The sequence below is a fragment of the Sinohyriopsis cumingii genome, chromosome 1, assembly GCF_028554795.1.
Source record: "Sinohyriopsis cumingii isolate HCF-2022 chromosome 1, ASM2855479v2, whole genome shotgun sequence".
Classification (NCBI taxonomy): domain Eukaryota; kingdom Metazoa; phylum Mollusca; class Bivalvia; order Unionida; family Unionidae; genus Sinohyriopsis; species Sinohyriopsis cumingii.
The window spans coordinates 27176142-27197387 of record NC_142961.1 but is presented as its reverse complement, the minus strand read 5'-3'; the positions used below and the strand labels follow the sequence as shown (position 1 = coordinate 27197387).

The 21246-nt window shown below is 35.2% G+C and overlaps 1 protein-coding gene across 1 annotated transcript in view; it reads left to right on the top strand.

The window, feature by feature from the left end:
• The window catches only part of LOC149806584 (ferric reductase 1-like), a 95987-nt gene extending 75451 nt beyond the window's left edge, over positions 1-20536 (top strand). The window contains exons 7-16 of the mRNA XM_089955082.1: positions 291-389; positions 8858-9011; positions 9840-9956; positions 10874-10989; positions 12638-12724; positions 14027-14107; positions 14585-14684; positions 15293-15439; positions 16945-17051; positions 18582-20536. Of these exons, the coding sequence (XP_089811208.1) occupies positions 291-389; positions 8858-9011; positions 9840-9956; positions 10874-10989; positions 12638-12724; positions 14027-14107; positions 14585-14684; positions 15293-15439; positions 16945-17051; positions 18582-18677 (1104 nt within the window). The 3' untranslated portion in view covers positions 18678-20536. The remainder of the gene's footprint in view (positions 1-290; positions 390-8857; positions 9012-9839; positions 9957-10873; positions 10990-12637; positions 12725-14026; positions 14108-14584; positions 14685-15292; positions 15440-16944; positions 17052-18581) is intronic.
• Positions 20537-21246: the final 710 nt, after the last annotated feature.

Below are 21246 nucleotides of genomic sequence, written 5' to 3'. Positions count from 1 at the left end.
CTTTTAATCTTTCTTTGCTATATGTATAATGCAAGAACTGGCTATTTAGGGAGAAGTGATCATTATTTTGTTCTTTTTTATGTATTGTTGTGAAAGCCAAATTATATATTACTATGAACTGAGAAAAGTGTTGCTGAAGGCAGTGCCAAACAAATATAGTTCGTTTCTCACGAGTCATCCGCCTTTGGTTACCTTCCTATTCTTCCTGCCTTCTCCTTTTTCTTCTTATATTCTCCAGTTCATATTATTTTCTTGTGAAAGAAAATACAGTTTTGTCTGCTGTTTTCTAGGGAGACGACAGTGTGGTAGATTGCATTGGATATGGAGGTGTGATTCAGATTAAGCAATCGTACAACACACAAAATTACGACAACAGACCCATCCAGTCGGTATGTGCCCGTTTGATTTATTTTATAATGATTTATTCTTGTTAGACCACGTTCTGTGTCATGACCGATACAACTACTATTAAATAATGCAAGAGAATAGTGGACTCCTAGTAGAGGAGTTAACTCTTACGAAGAAAAGGTACGGGCACATCAATTATAGAATGTGAAAACGTAAATATGATTTAGCATGTCTTCGTCTGATTGTCCTTATACAAAACAAATTAATACTTTGCTGTATACTAATGGGAAATTTATTACTATTTCGTTTTTAATTTGCATGTGTAATTTACATAATAAGTGTAAGAGCAATGCTGTTCAAAATAGTTAAAGGTCATCCTCGGTTAAGTCTATGAAATCGTTTCTGTTCTGGCCCCAGGAAAAATAAAAACTTACTGTGGAAACGTAACTTTTCAGAAACTGCTGAAACTTTGTTTCCTCACTCTCAGACGACTCGAATTTTGAGTTTCGGGTGTCTCTTGGCCTCATCCCTGATTTTTCTAGATTCAACTCCTTGTTTCACGATCTCTTGAACGTATCCCTGATTTTTAAGACTCAAACTCTCAGTGTTAAGTTCTCCTGGCCAGATAACTGATTTGATAGACACCGGTTCAGGATCTCAGGGCCTGATTTTTTATTTATTAAACCCCAACTCCAAGTTTCGGGATCTCGGAGCCTGCTCCCTGATTTACTAGTCTGCAATTTTAAGTTTCATGATCTCTGAGTCCGAGAACTGATTTACTACACTTGAGCTTCTAGTTTTAGAATATCGGGGCCTCATCTATCATTTACTAGACTTCAGTACAGAGGTTCAGATCTCTTGACCTGGTCCATGATGTACGAGGGCTCCAGCAATTTAGGATTTCGGGCTTTATCACAGATTTACTAATTCATTGTATGCAACATATCTCATTCCTAACCAGCGTTTTAATGCACAATAATTAGGATTAAAGAATTTATACTACATTCAATAAGTATTAGCACACCTCTTTATCAAACCGTACATGAATATAGAGTAATATCAATCTTTAAAACAAATACAGCCCTTCACTCGTACAATTAACACTAGGTATAAAAGTATTTAAAACCGATCTTTCATTACGTCTGACGGTGAATATGATTATATCGGTGTGTTATATTATTGATTAGCATTGGACATTCAATCAAGGGGGCCCCGAGTGGCCGAGTTGACTAAAGCGCTCATGGATCACTGCCATCTCACCTCTGTCTACGTGGGTTCGAGTCTCGGGTTCGGCCAATATGGGCATGTGAGAAAGCTTGTCAGTAGCTTCTCGTGGGTCGGTGGTTCTTTCCGGGGTTTTCACGGGTTCTTCCCCCACAATTTATACTGGTCGCCATTATAGCCTATCTTGTGCTGAAAAATGGCGTTAAACCCTACAACAACAACAGTTTCGATCAAGCTGTTTTAGTTTAATCAAATGTTGCTGCTGGAAGGAAGATTCTCAATGTGCCAAGTGAAAAGTCTTCAGTTTAAAATTCTCAGTAAGAAAATCAAATGTCAAGTTTTAAGAATCTTTTTTTTAATCTCATTTATTTTGGCTTAAAAGCACAGAAATTAAAGAAATGCTAAATCACCATCATCAATAAAATGGAAATTTACGATTTCGTAGATTTTTTTGCTCCCTCTTACTCTCTCGAACTTTGATCTTTTCGCCTGCCGATCACCAAGGATCCATAATTTTCCTTTTATACCTTCGTCAAGATCAGTTGACAAGTTCTTACTTCAAATAGGTGAAATAAACCGACACTGAGGAAAAGGCAGACGAACAATAAATGACAGCCGACATTGAAATTGCCAAAATAACATCTTAGACGAGAGAAAACTGACAAGACGGTAATGCTTTATGTACTTGCTATAGTTACATATCAATTATCTGTAACGTACTTTGCGGTTATGCATATTCTGGGTGTGAAGCGCACTTAAGAAAGCACGTGCTTACTTGATACTTTAAGGTATTTATAAATTAGCTATAAACATACATGTACAAATTATGACTCTTAACGTCGTGATAAATCTCACGCACCTTGAATAGCATTCTCTCAATGTTATTTGTACATAAAATACAAGCACACGTTTAAACCCCACAAAGATAGGACAGTATGTAGTCAGTACTCAGGAGAGGGGCTCGAATTAAGAAAGTTCTGTGATTTTGACATTGCCCTATTTCAAATTACAGACTGTAAATGTTTGTATAAATTTGAGTCTTGTACTGAAAACGTTTCTGTGAAGTCAATGCCTTGTCTGGTACTTTGCAAACATATTTAAGTTTGGAGTAGTGATTGTCCTAATTTTTACCTACTATCGATAGCGGTTCTTCCTTCCTTTCAGCTCAAATATTACTATCAACGCAGTATGCAGTCTAACTTGACCATATATAATATCCTTAGGGGCCCCGAGTGGGGGCCGAGTGGTCTAAAGCGCTCTCCGTTACGGATCACTGCCGTCTCACCTTTGTCTGCGTGGGTTCTAGTCTCGGATTCGGTCAATGTGGGTATGTGAGAAAGCTTGCCAGTAGCTTCTCGTGGGTCGGTGGTTCTTTCTGGGGTTTTCCCGGGTTCTTCCTCCACCATTAATACTGGCCGCCATGTGTGCTGAAAAATGGCGTTAAACCCTACAACAACAGTAACAATATAATATCATTAAAGCATAGGGCCAAACTTTGGAAATTGAAACAGCCTTTGACCTAACTCCTGAAGCTTGAGGTCACTAGCCGCTTGCTCACTATGTTCCTCGTGGCTAAAGAAAAAAATTCATAAAGAAATTAATTAGGATTATTTGTTGAAATGATCTATAAGGATTGATTTTGTTCATGTTATCGCTTTTATTGTTAACGCATATCACTGGAACAGTCACTTAACTACAAACATAAGAAAATCGGGATTGAGTCATGTCCGATTCTAGAACGTTAATCTTCCCATTTAATTTTCCATCGTCAATTTTTTTTTTTTTTTTTTTTTTGGGGGGGGGGGGCACAATGTTAGCGTCAGTCTTGAATATTAATTTCTATGTTGCCATTGGATTATTATCGAATGGTTTCTTCCCCTAACTTTTGACCACAGGAAAAGGACGGAGATAATAAGGACTGGGCAAAAATTAAAATCGTACCCAAAGATACTTTAAAGGGAAAAGCTAGTTTATGTATTAAAACGTTGATACTAAAACGAAAGAAACCATGTCGATAATATGATTACATGTTTCAGTGGTATAGGTACAAAATAACGCATGCGTGTATTTTTCAGAGTTGGCGGAAAGAATGAGTCAGATATAGGAAGCGATACGTCGAGGCCGAAGCTAATTCATAAGCCATATCAAACGAGTTCTTACCCGACTCAGTACACAAAACAAAGAATACGGTTTTGTATTTATTATATCCCCTCTCTACCTTGTCTAAATATTTTTACCTTTACTGTATGAATACACATCATAAAAGTTCGATTCACTGTTTCTAAAAATATCTAAGCGCGGAACTTTAGAAGGCAACTAAGTAGTTCGAATCTTTATTTGTGATACAGAAATACGGATTGAACAGCTGTATCGCACGCCATATCAAGCATATAAGATTAGGCTGATACGTAAGTCAAATTATAACGTACATACCGTAATGATAGATGTGCAGTGTAGACTCTAGTAATGAACTGATTAGTTGAACCTATCTATTATGTAGGGTCTCCTCAAAACTGATGGTCTTGATTAAAAAGCGACACGGGAAACTGAGGTATCTCTATTTCCCCTACTCAACATACACTCTGTCATCAGTGTATCATACGAGATGAAGTAATATCTCACGGGAAACTGATGTATCTCTATTTCTCCCACCCAACATACACGCTGTCATCATTGTATCATACGAGATGAAGCAATATCTCTTTATGATTGTAGGTTACATATTCAGATCATTATTAATTGTAAACATGTTTACTTCAGTTTGAGTTAAAGATTAATTTTAATTTTGACCTTAGAAAGTTCCAGAAATTATCAATTAAGTTGACAGAGTATTTCCACAAAATGTTAATTGCAACCTAGGTCAAGTGGAGGGGTATATAAACTTTTTTACTTAAGGATTATTTTTTCTTGTCTTAACATCCGAATCATTTGTCCACATTTCACGGGTTAACATCGTACATCGAAGGAGTAATGTGCAAGGAATCCGATGTACTTGTTTCATTATAATGTTACATTTTGGTCATGTGATAAACAAACTCTAATATGTGTACTCTTTTTAAATAGCATTTATGAAACTCGTGGAATAATTTCAGTGTTGTTCTCTAAGAACTCGCCAAAGATTCAAAAAAGTTCCATTTGAAATAATAACTCGTGTATGAACTTATTCGAAATAAGCACTCGTGTAGGATCTTCTGACGAGAGCTACAGGCATAACAAGTGTAACATTTAATCTGTTATATTTATCACACACACACACACACACACACACACACACACACACATGAAACCATCATTCCCATATTGTACCATGAACAAATATTGATCTTAAACAATTTGTAAAGGCTTAACCAAACGTCAGTTGTGAAAATATTATAGAAGAAATAAAGAGAATGGGAAGATAGTGGTCGTTTGAACGAAATTATACAAAATAAGGATGAGAAAATTAAAGACTCGAACCTTGCATTGACAAGGTAAGGTAATCAGAAATGCGTTTCGAGGAAGACCTACATCAAACGGCAGAATAATCATACAAATAATATATATCACCCAATACAGTCATGAATCAGCAAAATTGCTTCACTGGAGTGAAGAGGAGAACGAAAACAAAATCGTTGTTTTTATCTCGAATTAAGGCAGATTATGGCCGAGATGAACTTATTCATGTAATATACATACGTACAACCACCGAGTGAAAATTACAAACATTCGAATCCTACAAAAGTGGTCAAATATCAACGGAGAAACGTATACAGTTCGTGTTACTGTTCCGAAAACGCTATTTGCCAGAACTTTGTAAGCGGGATTTCGGCCTAAGTATGTATTAGCGAGGGAATGGTATGATAAATTAACGATCCAGTGTTTCCAACATGCATATAGTGTATTGGCTATAATTTGAATGGTTACGGTAAACATAGTGACTTGGAATGCGAAAGGCATTATGTCAGGAACTCCCTAACGTTGTTCTTTATTCCATAATGTAGATATCGTTTACATACAAGAACATTGGAGCAACTACACTTTTTAGAAAGTATCCAGAGAGAATTTACTTCTTTTGCGACACGAATAACAGATGTCAAACGTCTCCATGGATAAGAAAACGCCCCTCTGGATTTGGAGGAGTTGCAATTCTCCATCGAAAGTCACTGTCTGTCTGTCCAATCAAAAAAAAAAAAGTCAGAAACAAAAGAATTATTGCAGTTGAAATTGCGCGCTGTCATATTATTCATGTTCTATGTTTGTTTCCTTCTATGAATGCCTCTTTAGATGTTTATAAGGAAGTAATGGAAATTGTGGAATGCCTCTATGATGAGAATAGGTCTTGTGAGTATTTGTGGTGACTTCAATGCAGAGCTGCCGAAAGAAGTGATTCAGTGTTATATCATAATGCAAAATGACATTAAAGAGGCTGTGAGAGAGCTGAAGAAAAATAAATCACGTTGTCATGATAAAATATATACAGAACATAATATCTTTTCAGAACATAATATCTTTGCCTATCAATCGAATAGTTCTAATTTGTGTCATGTATACAATCGCATCGTCTCCTTGGAAACGTATCCTGACTATTTTAAAAGTGCAATTGTTAAAGTTGGAATAAATAGTCTCGACATGAATAACTACAGAGACATTTTAATCGTCCCCGTTTTTCAAAAAGTATTTGGAAGAATACTGTTCAAAAAGACTTACTTATTCAATGAAAGTATCAATTTCCCTTACCTATTCCATCAGGGATCTCAAAACCAATGCAGTGGCATTACTTCAGCCTTTATTACAAAGGAGGGAGTACCCCACCATTTTGAAGGTCACTCAAAAGTATATACTGCATTCCTGGATAATGCGAAGGCCTTCAATACAGTATGGTATTATAGCTTTTTCTATAAGCTTTTCTCTCTTGGAGTTAAAGGAATACTGTGGGGATTAATTCGTAATTCTTTCCGACATGTTAGGGCCTTTGTTCTCCTCAACGACCAACATTCGAAACCATGAAACCATACTAAGTAAAACAAGGGGTGGGACCAGGAACAACGCTATCAGCGTGGCTATTCTTAGTCATGATAAATGATCTAATATCTTTACTGTGGTCAACAAAATGTGAAGTACATGTTGGTACGTTAAGCATCCCATGTGTTATACTAACTGATGACACAACCCTGCTATCCTCATCATTTAATGGCAGGTGTATTCTATGCATCCTAGTGGAGAATGTGATACTATGCGACCAAAAGCAATATTGTAACATTTTCAAAGGAAAGAATCCTGCAAGAAAACACATTCATGCTAGAAGATAAGAAGATTCCTAAAGTGTCGTCGAGAAAATATGCTGGTGGAGATGCTCTCCTCTATGACTTTTCTAATACTGCTACAGTGAAAAGCGCTGGTGATGAAGGAAGATTGTTATTTTGTAACTTGTTGGAATGGGCATAGGAAAGGATGGTACTAGTGCTAAAATCTGGTCAAAAATAGTTTTACCTGCCATGACGTATGCATGTGAATTGTGATCAAACTTGACTCAGACCCAGATATGTGAGCTAGAAATCTGTCCAAGAAAAGCTGCAAGAAGAATTATAGGTCTGGGTCAGCGTTCTTCTAAACAAAATACAATTAACCAGTATTTAATTGTGGTCAGTTCAGGGATATATTGATAAAATCAAATTAGGTTTCTTCAATAAAATATGCAGAGCTAATGGTTCATTAGCATGGTGATTTGTGTTCAACAGAAGCATTTTTGATCTCCGGACACACAAGTGTGAGAGCATTGGTTTTGCTAAACATATATACTGTGTTCTTGTTAAATACCAGGTTGGAGACTTCTTCTTCTTATACATGAACACCTCATACTCTGCACCGAAACTTATCTGGAATAAGATTGTTGAAACAACAGTTCACTATTTCGAAGAGAGATTGTGGAGATGAAAACTGGACCAAAGCCCTGAAATGTAACAGCATGCATACTGCCTTTGAATCATGTGCTGTCTGGAAACTGAAAACGTTTGCCTGATAAACTTAGTCTTTTTCAAACATTGCTAATTTAACAATGTGTTCAATTTATCCGAGGATGATGTATAAATGTAAACTTTGGAAAAGATTAGTCACATACAGGACCAATCATATGCTTCTTTACTGCCAAGCAATTAAAGAATGAAAGCAATGTTATGTCTGAACAAATAATAAACGTAGTAGATATATTAGCCTCACATTGGTTTTTCCGTCAGGACAGCGACTCTCTATTTCTTATCCTTTTTTGGTAAGAGAGCGGAAAACTTTGACTTTACGGATGACATAACATGGCAAAATTTAATCTGTTTGGTGCCAGAAGGATTAGAATCAATGTCCAGAAGAATAAATGTGATTGAACACGATATCTGACATTATGTTTATCAATTATATTAATTCAATGGACCGATTTCATTTCTGACTACCATCTACATTAGTCACAACTGTGTGTTCTTTATGGTACTCCGAGGGAGAGCCAACGCGATAATTGATTTAAAACGTACCAGCCAAATGTAAATAATTATAATTCTTCCAATATGTTTGCATTTTCTTTTGCATGTTACCTTGAACGTATTTCCTGTTATATTTTTCATTTCCAGTTGGTTTTCTTGTTCGTGTGTTTTTGTATTGTGTGTTTCCTTAAAACTTTCAATTTCTAGGGTACTTTGTACCCCTTACCCATATATTTGCATACATACATACATACATACATACAAGCTTATTCAATTATTCAAGATTAAATATTTGTCGGTATCTTGAAAATGGGTATTCAAACTCCTACTTCATGCTGCGGCAAATGTCTAAATCAAGCAAACCGTTAATTGTTCGCTGCTCCCCATAAGACCTCCAATTCTGTACTTTCAGCCTCGGTTGTCTTATGCCACCTGGTCTCTCCTCTGTTTGCCCTTCATCACTGGTAACCTCATTTGTCTTGCACCATGTAGCGTCTCTTTAGCTTGCCCACCAAATTTCATCTTGTTAAAAACAATAAAAGAAAACGAAATTGACTCGGCATGTAACTATGACATCATCACATATTGGCCTTGTTTAGAAGATGATCTTGTCAACATTATAAAGACTGATGTTTGTTTTGGGGGGGGGGTCGGAGGATGCGCGAATTTCTTTCAAAGGAAGATTTTTAAAACAACATTTTTTGGTATAATTTCTGTTATTTGACCATGTGATAATTCGTAACAATGTTTCATTTTGGTAGAAGTCCTTTATCCTGAAGTTTCCCATACGGAGCAAAGTGTTTCTGAACAGGTTTTGTTTGTCTTAATTTATATCATAGCCTACACTTGGTCTGACCAATACTAGATGGGAGTACAAAGATGGCATCATTCGCTGTAGCTTCAGTCGGCAAAAGAGGGTGCCTGGGGACACACAGATATTCGACCTGGAGCAAGACTGGTATATCATGTATGGAGAAGGCCCTTCCCGTCTAGGTCAGCTTAAAATTATTTTATCCTTTGTCTACCAACATTACATGCAAATTTTAACCTGTATTAAATACTCAAGTACATATTAGTGAATGGTATGCGATCTAAAGGAAACTATAGGCCCGTCATGGTCAAAAGTGTTCTATCTATTAGTGAAATATGGACTCCTAAAACACACCTGTGTGGTTTTCTACTGTCGCATTTTGTGGATATAATTATGGTTGGTCACTCAAAGGTTTTAGTCGCTATAAGTTGATTTCTAATAAGTGTGGTATACATTCTCAAGTATTTGTAAGATTTCGATCATGTGTGTCCGCATTTCTAAATAACTGATCGTCATTGCTTTGGAATCAATACGGAGAGTTAAGTCAATAATTTATTTGTGCCGGAGAAGCTAACGGGAGCAATGTATACACGTATAATAATTTTTTCTGTTGCTCTAATGTGACCTTTTAGACAGTCGAATTGAAGACTGGATACGAAAGAATATTTCATTCATCTATCGCTTGATTATACCAAAATTAGAACTGTTACAAATAACACAATCATGTATGCGTTGTTCAGAAGTATAAAATAATGAAACGTTCGAAATATCTTCTCAACTATTATAAATTATTACAGAAACATAATTTTTGGAGTTTCATACATATATATTTTACAAAAAGCGACGATTTTACGGAACTCAAACCAAATAGTTTAAACAAAATAGCCATACATGCGTTTGTCTTGATTTCTTTTTGAAAAAGTCATAGAAATCCAGCAAATATTGGCTTATTCTGATCAATTTCGGTAGTTTTGATAGAGTCGTCTATCTGAAATATTGATATGTTGCAGGATTCGTAAAGGACATGCATGCGAAGATCCCATCAGTTTCCCAGATAAAGGTAGATTTGCAAAGTTTACAAATTATTGGTGGAGAAACGAAACAATACCCGCTTGTGAAAGCACATGGTAAATATTACATCTTACTGCCGTAAAGTTGGGATTAAAAATATCAGGACATTTTCTTTATTATATATGGAAGTTGTAGTAACGAGGGTGTCATTGTGGCGTATTGTAGGGACAGTAAACATGACTCAAGCACAGTTTGATTTAAGCCGATAATGGAGAGTAAATAGGTTGGAATTGCATTATTTCGTAAATAATATAGAGTAAAATTGTTCAAAGGCATTATTTCGTAAATAATATAGAGTAAAATGGTTCGAAGACACTATTTCGTAAATAATATAGAGTAAAATGGATCGATGGAATTATTTCGTAAATAATATAAAGTAATATGGTTCCAAGACACTATTTCGTAAATAATATAGAGTAAAATGGTTCGAATGCATTATTTTGGAAATAATATAGAGTAAAATGGTTCGAATGCATTATTTCGTAAATCATTTCGTAAATAATATAGAGTAATATGGTTCAAAGACACTATTTCGTAAATAATATAGAGTAAAATGGTTCGAATGCATTATTTCGTAAATAATATAGAGTAAAATGGATCGATGGCATTATTTCGTAAATAATATAGAATAATATATTTCGAAGACATTATTTCGTAAATGATATAGAGTAATATGGTTAGAAGTGCATTATTTCGATTTACATGTGCTTGCATCTGATTCAGTTATTTATGGCGAAGGTGCATTTGTATAAATTACAGCACTGCTTTGTAGCATGTATTTAAAAACTTAAAACACATAACCATAAAGGACGTTAATAATAGTTAGCGAATAATCGCTAAAGAGAAGCAAGCGCGTTGGAATTGTATCCGTTCAAGTAGTGTGTGATTCATCGTGCGTGCTCTTGAAAGTCATAACTACTGTACGATTTGTTTTGTTTTATGGGTCTAAGATATATTAACTCCTGGATTTTAGGATCTCTGATGATCATCGCCTGGGTGATGCTGGCCGGCATAGGGATCCCCACTGCTCGTTACTACAAAAACGTGTGGTCAACAAAAACATTCATGAAACAAAAGATATGGTTTCAGGTATAACCTAATCAGCTTTTTGAGTACAAATCACACACACACACACACACACACACACACGCACACACACACACTCGTTCAGTCATTTGTATCACATAACGTTCACATATATTAGCGTCAATATGGCTTAACACTTAGCAACGTCACGTAGCAACGTCATTAAGTAATGCAAATTCCTTACATTCATGTGATAAATATAATCTTAAATCAACTGAATAACGCAATATAACAATTGCTTAAATCAGCTCTTTTTATATATTTTATACAACTCATTTCATACATTTCACATCAAATGATTTAAGCATCCTGGGATTTATTTGAGATAAACTTCAAACTTATTCTAAATTGTTCAAAAGCTTAACCTTTTTATATTACTTCAATTGACCAAACAGTGGTCTCTATCTTTCGTGAGGAAGACTAAAATCCGAACCTTAAATATCAGGAAATATCTTTATTACACTCCCAACAAAATTTCATTTCATCCACCTTGCTGAGTTTTCCTTTCTTGTCAAAACGTACCAGCGTTACAGAATATTAATTCTCATGGAATTGGGGATGGACGCAGGACATGTGGCTGGGGGAATATTACTTTGCTTTGTTCATCTGTTTACTAAGACTGTGGTTGCCATGCCACATCACGACTTCCATCCCACTCACTCTCGTGGCTGGCTTGTCACGTACGAAAGAAACACGCTGTTTATAGAATCTAAATATCAAACGCTGCGGTCGACAGGGCTCAAATAAATCTAAATATTTCCAGCTGACAAACTAAGTAGAATGTCCTGTGTGCTTACTTACCGGTAAATTTTCGTATGATTGCCTTGAGGCATATTAAGAAAACATATTAATATATGTAGATAGTTAAATGTTTCCGCATGACAACTTTAATACCAGTAGAATCCTTCAAAATATTATACATGTCTTGTTGTTTATATTCGGCAAAAGTAGCTTTGCCCCACCAGACCAAGTTTACATTTAAGTATCTTTGCCCCACCAGACCAAGTTTACATTTAAGTATCGTTGCTCCACCAGACCAAGGTTACATTTAAGTATATTTGCCCCACCAGACCAAGGTTACATTAAAATCTCTTTACGCCACTAGACCAAAGGATACATTAAAGTATCTTTGCCCCACCAGACCAAGCTTACATTAAAGTCTCTTTGTCTCACCAGACCAAGGTTACATTTAATTATTTTGCCCCACCAGACCAAGGTTACATTTAAGTCTTTTTGCCATACCAGACTAAGGTTACATTAAAGTCTCTTTGTCCCATCAGACCAAGGTTACATTAAAGTCTCTTTGTCCCACCAGACCAAAGTCAAATTTAACCCAAACTTGTAAACAGAAGGCGAACTATGTAGGGCAGAAAAAGTCAAACACTGAAGTTAACATGCATGTAAATGTCGACAGGCCCTCATTTAAGGCCCAACAACGCTTTTTGTGCCAAAGAAAACATGAATTTGTAAACATTTTGGGAGTAACTGATTTTAGTCTTGCATCATTTACAGTGTTTTTTGTTCTTTCACTTAGCAAGCAATATAAATTCGCCAAATGATTACTGAGAAATATTTTGCTATAAAGGGCATTACTATAAAGAATGTCGTTACATTTTGAATTTTTATGTATTTTTAAAAAAATCTGTTTTAGGTACACAGAGCCACAATGGTATCATGCTTTGTCTTGACGGCAATCGCATTTATTATCATCTTCGTTGAATCTGGAGGATACAGCAATGTAAGATACCTTAATTTTCACTTTAATATATATCCTGGTGAAATTTGTAAAACTGAAATGTAGTTGTTGGCAACAACAAAAAACACACTTAAAGGAAGGATAACATATACTTACTCTAAACACGCATACTTAGAGTGGAACTGTATTTAAAGAAAACTTTATTTTAATAGTAATAAATGATGGTCGACTGTGGTGAAGCCACTAGTGATCCTTGGATATGCGGATACAGACTTCAGAACTCTAAAGTGCGAAAGGAATGCTTTAAATAGTTTAAATGTGGTATCACCACGGCAACGAGTCTTCTTTTCCTGATTTTCTTCTTATGTATTAGCAGCAGTGTTTCTTTCTTCTCACACATGTAATGAAATCCGTTGTAGCAATATCCTAAAGATTATGTTTATTTCTCGCACATGTAGTGAAATCAGTTATATCTTAATTAAAAGATCATGCTGTCATGTATATCTATAGTTTTGGAAACATTTGGTACAATATATCTATATTGTATGTAATCTTTGTTTATGACTAAATTGTAGTAGTCTTCTTATCCATCGGTAAAGATTCTATTTTTATAGACATTAAGCTATAAATAGTTTTTGACAAGTTCAATTCGACCTATTCAAATTTGGGGTAATTTCTTGTTGGCTGGTAGGGTCAGTTGGGTTCTTAGAAGAAGTAAGTTATTTCCCATTGGATGTGTTAGGTCACGTTTACAGATATTGTGAAATATTATATTAAGTAGTAAGATCTGTCATGTGGGGTATATTGTGATATACAGTCGTAATAGACTCTTGAAGGTGTATATAAGGAACTGATAAATCAAATTCATTACTATTTATGCATTATTACTCCATATGTTAATATCAGTCCAAAGATGTGTTTAATGTTGTGCTTGGATAATTTGAGAGGAGACATTTGTTAGGATTATTCATTGCAATTACAAAATGCTCAATGAACTATAACATTATTTTGGAACTATTGGGAATTATTCAAAGGAATGCTGGGCAATGTCATTGTGATACGTAAATTCGAGGATCTGAAATGCATTCGGAAGATTCTATCCTTTTGGACCTCTACATAACTCTTTAGAACTATTTTGGTTTCACTTCATAATTCTTTAAATTCCTCTTATATTTTCATTTTAAAACTTTGATAACTGAATTATTTGTTAAATTTTAAGAGACGGTTTGGATTTTCTTTTCTGTTACTTAGTTTATGACAATAGAGTCGTAAGAATGACTTTATTCTTACATATGTATTAAATTACTTGAAACCGTATCCCAAATATTATGTTTTCTATTTCAGATACCAAAACGAGAGGGATATCAGTATCTACAAGCTCATCCCGTTTTGGGAATCATTGTCACTATCCTTTGTGTATCCAATGTATGTATCATTCAATAGAATCAAGGAAATAAATTTACTGAGGAAGTCAGTACTGACGATCACTTGTAAAAAAAATCTTCATGAAACTTTTCCACAAGATGTGACTTTCGACAATGATACGTATGTAAGAGGGAAATGCTGTCCAGACACTCTGGACACATACGTACCATTTGCTCCATTTGCGTCATTTCGTTCTTGGATTTATCTTAAGTACAGAAAGGAAGAGCTTTCACATAATATGAATCAAAAAGAAATTTTAGTTTCCATCAGAGAATGCAAATCCAGATTATTATAAAATTAATGTTATACAATTATTCCGCGAAACTTGCACTCTGAACGATTGAGGAGAAGTATGATATTATTCAATACCTCTCTTTAAAGGTAACGTGAAATCTGGCGAGAATATGACCATCCTTCAGGTAGTTTTGCTCTATGGTAAAATCGTCATCGTTACCATTATTATTATTATTATTGCAGCCTATAATGACCCTTTTCCGCCCACATCCTGGTACCAAGTACCGTCCTATATTCAACTGGGCTCACTGGGCAGTCGGAATGTCAGGATATATTTTATCAGGTATTTTGATTTGGGGACAGTTACTGATACAATAATTTATATAAAAAAAAATGAAAAGGATTATACTTGTCTATATACAAACAATCTATACCATGCTAATAAATTGTATGTGCGGTCGACGAAATTAATAAAGATTATTAAGAAAATCCATAAGTAATTCTGCATGTCAGTTTGTGATGAGATATTGACTATGGAAAGATACCGTATTATTAACTTCGATGCTAGTAATGCATTTTTTCAGGAAGTTGAACGAAATTTTATTACACACGGACTCTTCTCTGTGTGAACGTAATGCAACCAAATATAACTGGTCTTAACCATATAATAGATCATGTAAACCTGACTCTTTTGCATGTAAACCTAATACAACGCGTGTTAACCATTTCACGTATCACGTTAACTTGACTATTCCATACAACGCGTGCTATTTTATAGAACACGTAAACCTGACTATTGTCTATATAAACCCACTACAAGTGGTATCAACTAATTCATTGAGAAAAAGCAGACCCAAAAGTAATCTGACAGTGAAATACTTCTGAAAGCCATGACTTCAATGAAAAATACCTCCATGCATACATTCACTCCTGTTTAATATTACTCTCCAGCAATCTGCATATGTTTTGGATTCCAACTGAAGAAGTCGGGGACGCCAGACTACGCCGTTAACATCATGATAGGTTACGTGGTGTACATCATAGTGATAGACATAGCTATGGAGCTCATCGACTGTTATGGCCGCCGCAAAGATTCAGGTGGGTACGATATTTTAAAAAAGTCGAGAAAAGACTCATATGTGGAAGCTAATTACCAACCCAAATCAAACAAAACGTCTGTCAGATATATATATATATATATATATATATATATATAGAGAGAGAGAGAGAGAGAGAGAGAGAGAGAGAGAGAGAGAGAGAGAGTATATCGACTGGTCTAAGAATCGTGGAAGTGTGTTGCATGCTAAATATCATACTGTTAGAGGAAATGAGCTCAAAAGTCTACATGAATTATATACTGCATGCCATTTTGCAAGTAATACAGCATAAAATTTCACTTTGTATTTTCACATCGGTCTAAGTGATCATAAGTGACCAGTGTGAATCACTATACACTACATTTTCTTAGATGACAGATATCAGTTAAAGATTCATCCCTTAATCTTGGTGAAAATGGGTGGGCTTGTACAGAACTTTAATTAAACGTAAATGATAGATTGCACTGGTCACTAGAGTGATGCAAACCTTGTTACAGTGCCCGACTGTTTCTATGTTCGTTGTGTTGAAGAAAATAAACAACAACTTTGTATTGAGATTCTTAATGTATGTCCTAACTGTATAAGTCTTTAGAGTGGACAACCCACTTCCATCCTAGTGGTCCGGGTCATAAATCAATTCTAGGCATCTACTTTCTGTTTCAATGGCGTAAAAATGTGATAGTCTTGATGTTAATTTTATAAATAATTCGTTCTAATAACTTCATTACGCTTACCTAAAAGAATAATATTATCTTTTTTATAAGCACGCGTAGTTCTCAAATCTTATTCGTCCTGTTTGGTGCACAAGATAAATTCTCCTGAAGGTATGAATAGTCTCTCCGATGATTTTTACACGTTAGCACAATTTCTAAGACACTAGCGTATGTAATGCGATTTCCAGTTGGTCGGCTGTGAACATGTCCCTTTTCCGCCTCATCTGACGCGCTGCCAATAAAACTCAGTTTGCAACAATTAAACTACCATTATCATCCACACGTAGGCAAATGCAAGGCTATAATCCCCTAAATTGTACGCATAAACTCACATACTCGAGTGCAAGATTGTGATTCCCAAAATTCGTACTCGTAAACTCACATACTCAAATACAAGGCTGCAATCTCCTAAATTGTACACGTAAACTCACATACTCAAATACAGTCTTGTAATCTCCTAAATTGCTCACGTAAACTCGTATACTCAAATACAATGCTGCAATCCCTTAAATTGTACAAGCTGTAAACCCTTAAACTGTACATCTAAGCAAACTTATTCAAATACATTGTTGTAATCGCCTATATTGTACTTGTAAAGTCATATACTCAAATACTATCATATAATCACCTAAATTGTACACGTAAACTCACATTCAAATAAAGTGCTTTAATCCGCTAAATTGTACATGTAAATTCACATATTGAATACTATTGAATAACCACCAAATCAATCACAGCAGTTCAGTTGCTTGAGAAGATGCACTTGCTATCATAGTTTCTTCCGCTTTTGTAGAAAATATTAATGCCATGGAAATGACTGCACCCGAATTAGGAGCAAACACCGATGTTCAAAACGGAGGAACAGCTCAACAAGTACAAAAGAAGGAGACAAACAGACTGGTACTTGTACTTTCTTACACTACACACAAGTTGACCTTTAAGAAGAAAACAATTGGCGAACCTCTCATTTACTTATATTTTCTTTCCTTTTTTCACTCGGCAATAGTATCTACAGTAAAACTACTTAGCTTAAGCATTCTTTGCAAGACAATCATATTCACCAGCGATAAAGGATAAAAATTAAGGAGCTCAACACAAAGACATCCAAAGCGATGAATGCATAATTTAAGAAACATGCACATGGGTGAAGTTAGGCACCAAATTCGGAAAGATGATGTAACTGAATTTTGCATATAGGGGAAGTGGTTACCAAAAAGGGCATTACTCCCTACATCTCGTTCTGTTTTTGTGCTTAGCTTTACCAGATGACATTAAAATTGTGTGATTGTATCTTCAAATATTTCCTGTTCCTGTTATAACTTTGGAACAAGTGTACGTTCACCACAAGACCGAGCCAGAAAACAACCTCGAGCACACTGCGTGAGTTTGGCTGGAGGTCGATATCTCGCCCTTTCTCCAATGACCTCAAGACATCAATAATTGTCAAATGGTGATGGTCCAACCTGAAACAATATAAAACATGGGAAGACACGATTCATCACCTCTATGTATTTTCAACATGCTAGCTTGTCCTATTTTCGTCTCCTAATGTAAAACTTACGCCAGCTGTAATCAAGAATGGATCAATTTTCAAAAAAACATCCCAAGTTACCGCGTTCAATTCATGACATACTGGAGAAACTTCAACATTTGTTGGACGATTTCTAAAATTTACCAAGTACCGGGATGGAAGTTGTCATTAGCATTCTGATACCACTGGATTTCACCACTGACGGAAAGGTAGGGGGTCAGAACAACCTCTATTATAAAATTTAGCACTGAATACAAGCTGACGATATAACGCGAAGAAATGGATAATTGTATTGTGCCGTAGGTAAAATTATCATAGTAGCGTAAATAAAGATAATTATCCAAATGCTGAATGTATTCAGCTTTGTACTTATCTTTGTTAATGCTCTGTGTTGAACTTTCCTTTCCGTCCATTGTGAAAACCAGTGAGATCCGAATGCTAACGGCAACTTCCATCCCGGAACTTAAGTCTGTGAAATCAATAAACAAGTGTCGAATTTTTGCCAATATACCATGAATTGAACAATATCTGTTGAGATGTATTGCAAATTGATCCATTCTGCTGGAGTATGTTTTACGATAGGAGACGAAAATAGTACAAGCTAGCTGGATTGGAAGTACCGAGGGTGAAAAATTTTCTTCCCTTGTGTTATATTATTATAAGTCGCCCATCCAATCACCCCATTCCTCTATCCATTGACCCATACCTTTAATTTCCATTTTAACGAGACCCTGTGGGTTTTATAAATATCTTCCCAGCACCGATTCCCCATAATCAAACAAATAATCACTAAGATGTAACAAATATATGAATGGGATGGTAAAAGGAAACATCTTCAAACTCAAGAAAAAGGGAAGAAACCCAGCAAACTTAATATTTTCACATCTTTCTCTTTGCAGGACAATCTAGTGAAACAGTATATGTTCGTTGGCCATATTGCAGTAACCGGAGCATTTGCATTAGTACTGGTCCTTGTTGTAACGTTGCATTATTGAACTTTGTGTGTGTTACTTGCTCGCCTTAAGCTTTTTGCTTCATCAGTCGAGGAATTCTATGTACGTAGTAAATGTTGAGGTTTTGTGTACTTTTCAGCTGCACAACGGTGGCGAGGTACATTTCGACCATAGAACGATAACGAGGTCAAATCTATTCAAGAATCATTTTTCAAATGCAGATCTACGTATGTGTATATATTATTTGATGTTCCGATTTCTAATTTAGATTTCTTTATACTTTATTGCAAATCCATGAGGCTGTGACATTTAAAAAGTGAGCAAAACACGTAGATTGTTTCTTTTTTTGAGGTTCCCTGCATGTGTCAGTTCAGCAGTAAACAAGCTAATGTACACAGACTCGTGTTTTAATCTTGTAAGCATCTAATGGTCGGGTAGTAGATTTGTTATTAGAAGCATCGAACTTTGCTCTCTGTACATAATATGAAATGAATGTTTCAAAAGACATTCACTGTGGCTGTTAGCATAGTCCATTATGCTCAAGTCGTTCCAGGTTCCTCGTAAATTTAGACTCGCCATCGTTTTGTAGTCAGATTGTAATAATCAAAGCTATCACACACGCAAATATGCCAGGTTTGTACTTACACGTGCTTTTCTTGCCATAAATATTAAAAGTCTACATTTCACAAATTGGGTGACGTGTCCAAGTGCTTCTGACAATATGCAAAGTGTTGTTTCATGAGAAGTAACTTGTCTGAAATAATAAATGAATTCTTTGCTATTCCTTAATATATGCAATTCAGGAACGTGGAACCTACGGCCCGCGATCTGGTTTATTCTTTTACATTTATATCATTAAGTGTGGGTTTAAATTCGCCATGTGGGCCAGGAGGAAGCTGCACACACCTGATTTAATTTGATATGTTATGAAATGTCATATACGTGTTAAACTGTTATTCGAGTTCTAACATTTATGTTGTAGATATATGACCATTTTTACTAACAACAAAACATGACACTGTTGACGACTGCTGGAGATAAACTTCCTGTGGAGGATTCACCTTTGTAAAAAGCATTTATCGTCTTAGCGTCCTTGGTGAATAAGATAAATTTATATTCAGGAACCGTCTGGTCTGTAATAAAATGTGGTAAATTCTATGAGAACATTTTTCTAATAATTTGATATTCCCACAAATATCGATTTTAAAACACACTGAACAGGACAGGTGTTCTGTAGAATTCGACCATGACCAAATAAAAAATAATCGACCTATAACATCGGTTGGAAATGAACTTCAATACGAATGGCTAAACAATAGTTTGGAAAATCGGCAAGCTATTACGAGTTAATATGCTTTACAGTGATATACTTTAACTGACGTCAGAGTGGATGAGACATTAATTACATTTATTTTCTACAGGTGATAAATATGTTTTTATTGGAAAAAATAGTTCAGGCATTTGATTGCTTCTATCAAGCGAACTATGAACACTGCATACATTTAATCAGTAAAGATTGTTTTTTTCACTTATGGAAAATACAAGGTTAATTTTAACAACTTTCTCAGCTCATCACCATGATTTTTCCCCAGCTTTAAAGTGACGAGTTAAATCAATCATTGCCAATGACTCTAATTTGAAAATTTTAAGTAGCTGAAACAAGGGAAAGCTGTTTTAGATAATTAACATCACGATGCTACATTTAATCTATAACTTAAGTACTGTCGTGTTTTATTCTTGCACATGTTTCTTTATATATATTTTTCTTTCAGTTGTCACATTAGTTCTACATTCTATATTGCTGTATTATTATATATGCAAATAACACACAAATGAAAAAGCAGTTCCATGTTTGCCTTTCTGTAGTCAACATTTATTACATAAAAGTTACATTCATTTTATGTCATGGTTTTATTTAGTGTACATCTTTTGATACTGAAATATATTTTTAAACGAACATTCGCCGTGGTTCAATGGCTCGCGTGCTCGATTCGCTAGGTGATGTTTGAGTCCTGCCCAGACCAATATATATATATATATATATATATATATATATTGGTCAAGACTATTACTTGACATAGAAGTTTCCTAAAACTCCTGTAGGGTTACTGCAAGAAAAATAATTTAAAACATAAAAATTATAGCGCACTGGTGCAATAAAATTTTGGAATCAGAAAATATATGTTCCTTGTGAACACTATGCTATCGGCGACGACAACACAAAAAAATTCAAACATTTCTAGCGTTCTAACGAAGCGAGAATATAATATTAATCTAAAGCTGAGCTGTGTTTTTTGGAAGCAAAACAATGGTACAAAACAATGGTACAAATCTGCTTTGTATTGAATATAACAGTTTTCAGAGGTGATATAAAAAGCTCATGAATTTATCATGAAATAAGTAATGCCTGTGACATAAATGAAGTTAGCATAAAATAGACAAATCCAGTGACACAAATATCGTATGAATTTACCATGAAATATACAATGCCAATGACATAAAATAACTCATGAATTTAGCATGAAATAGACAATGCCAGTGACGAAAGATAGTGCATATTTTTACAACTTTGAACTGAATAAAAATGTGTTCAGGGATAATACGTTGAAAA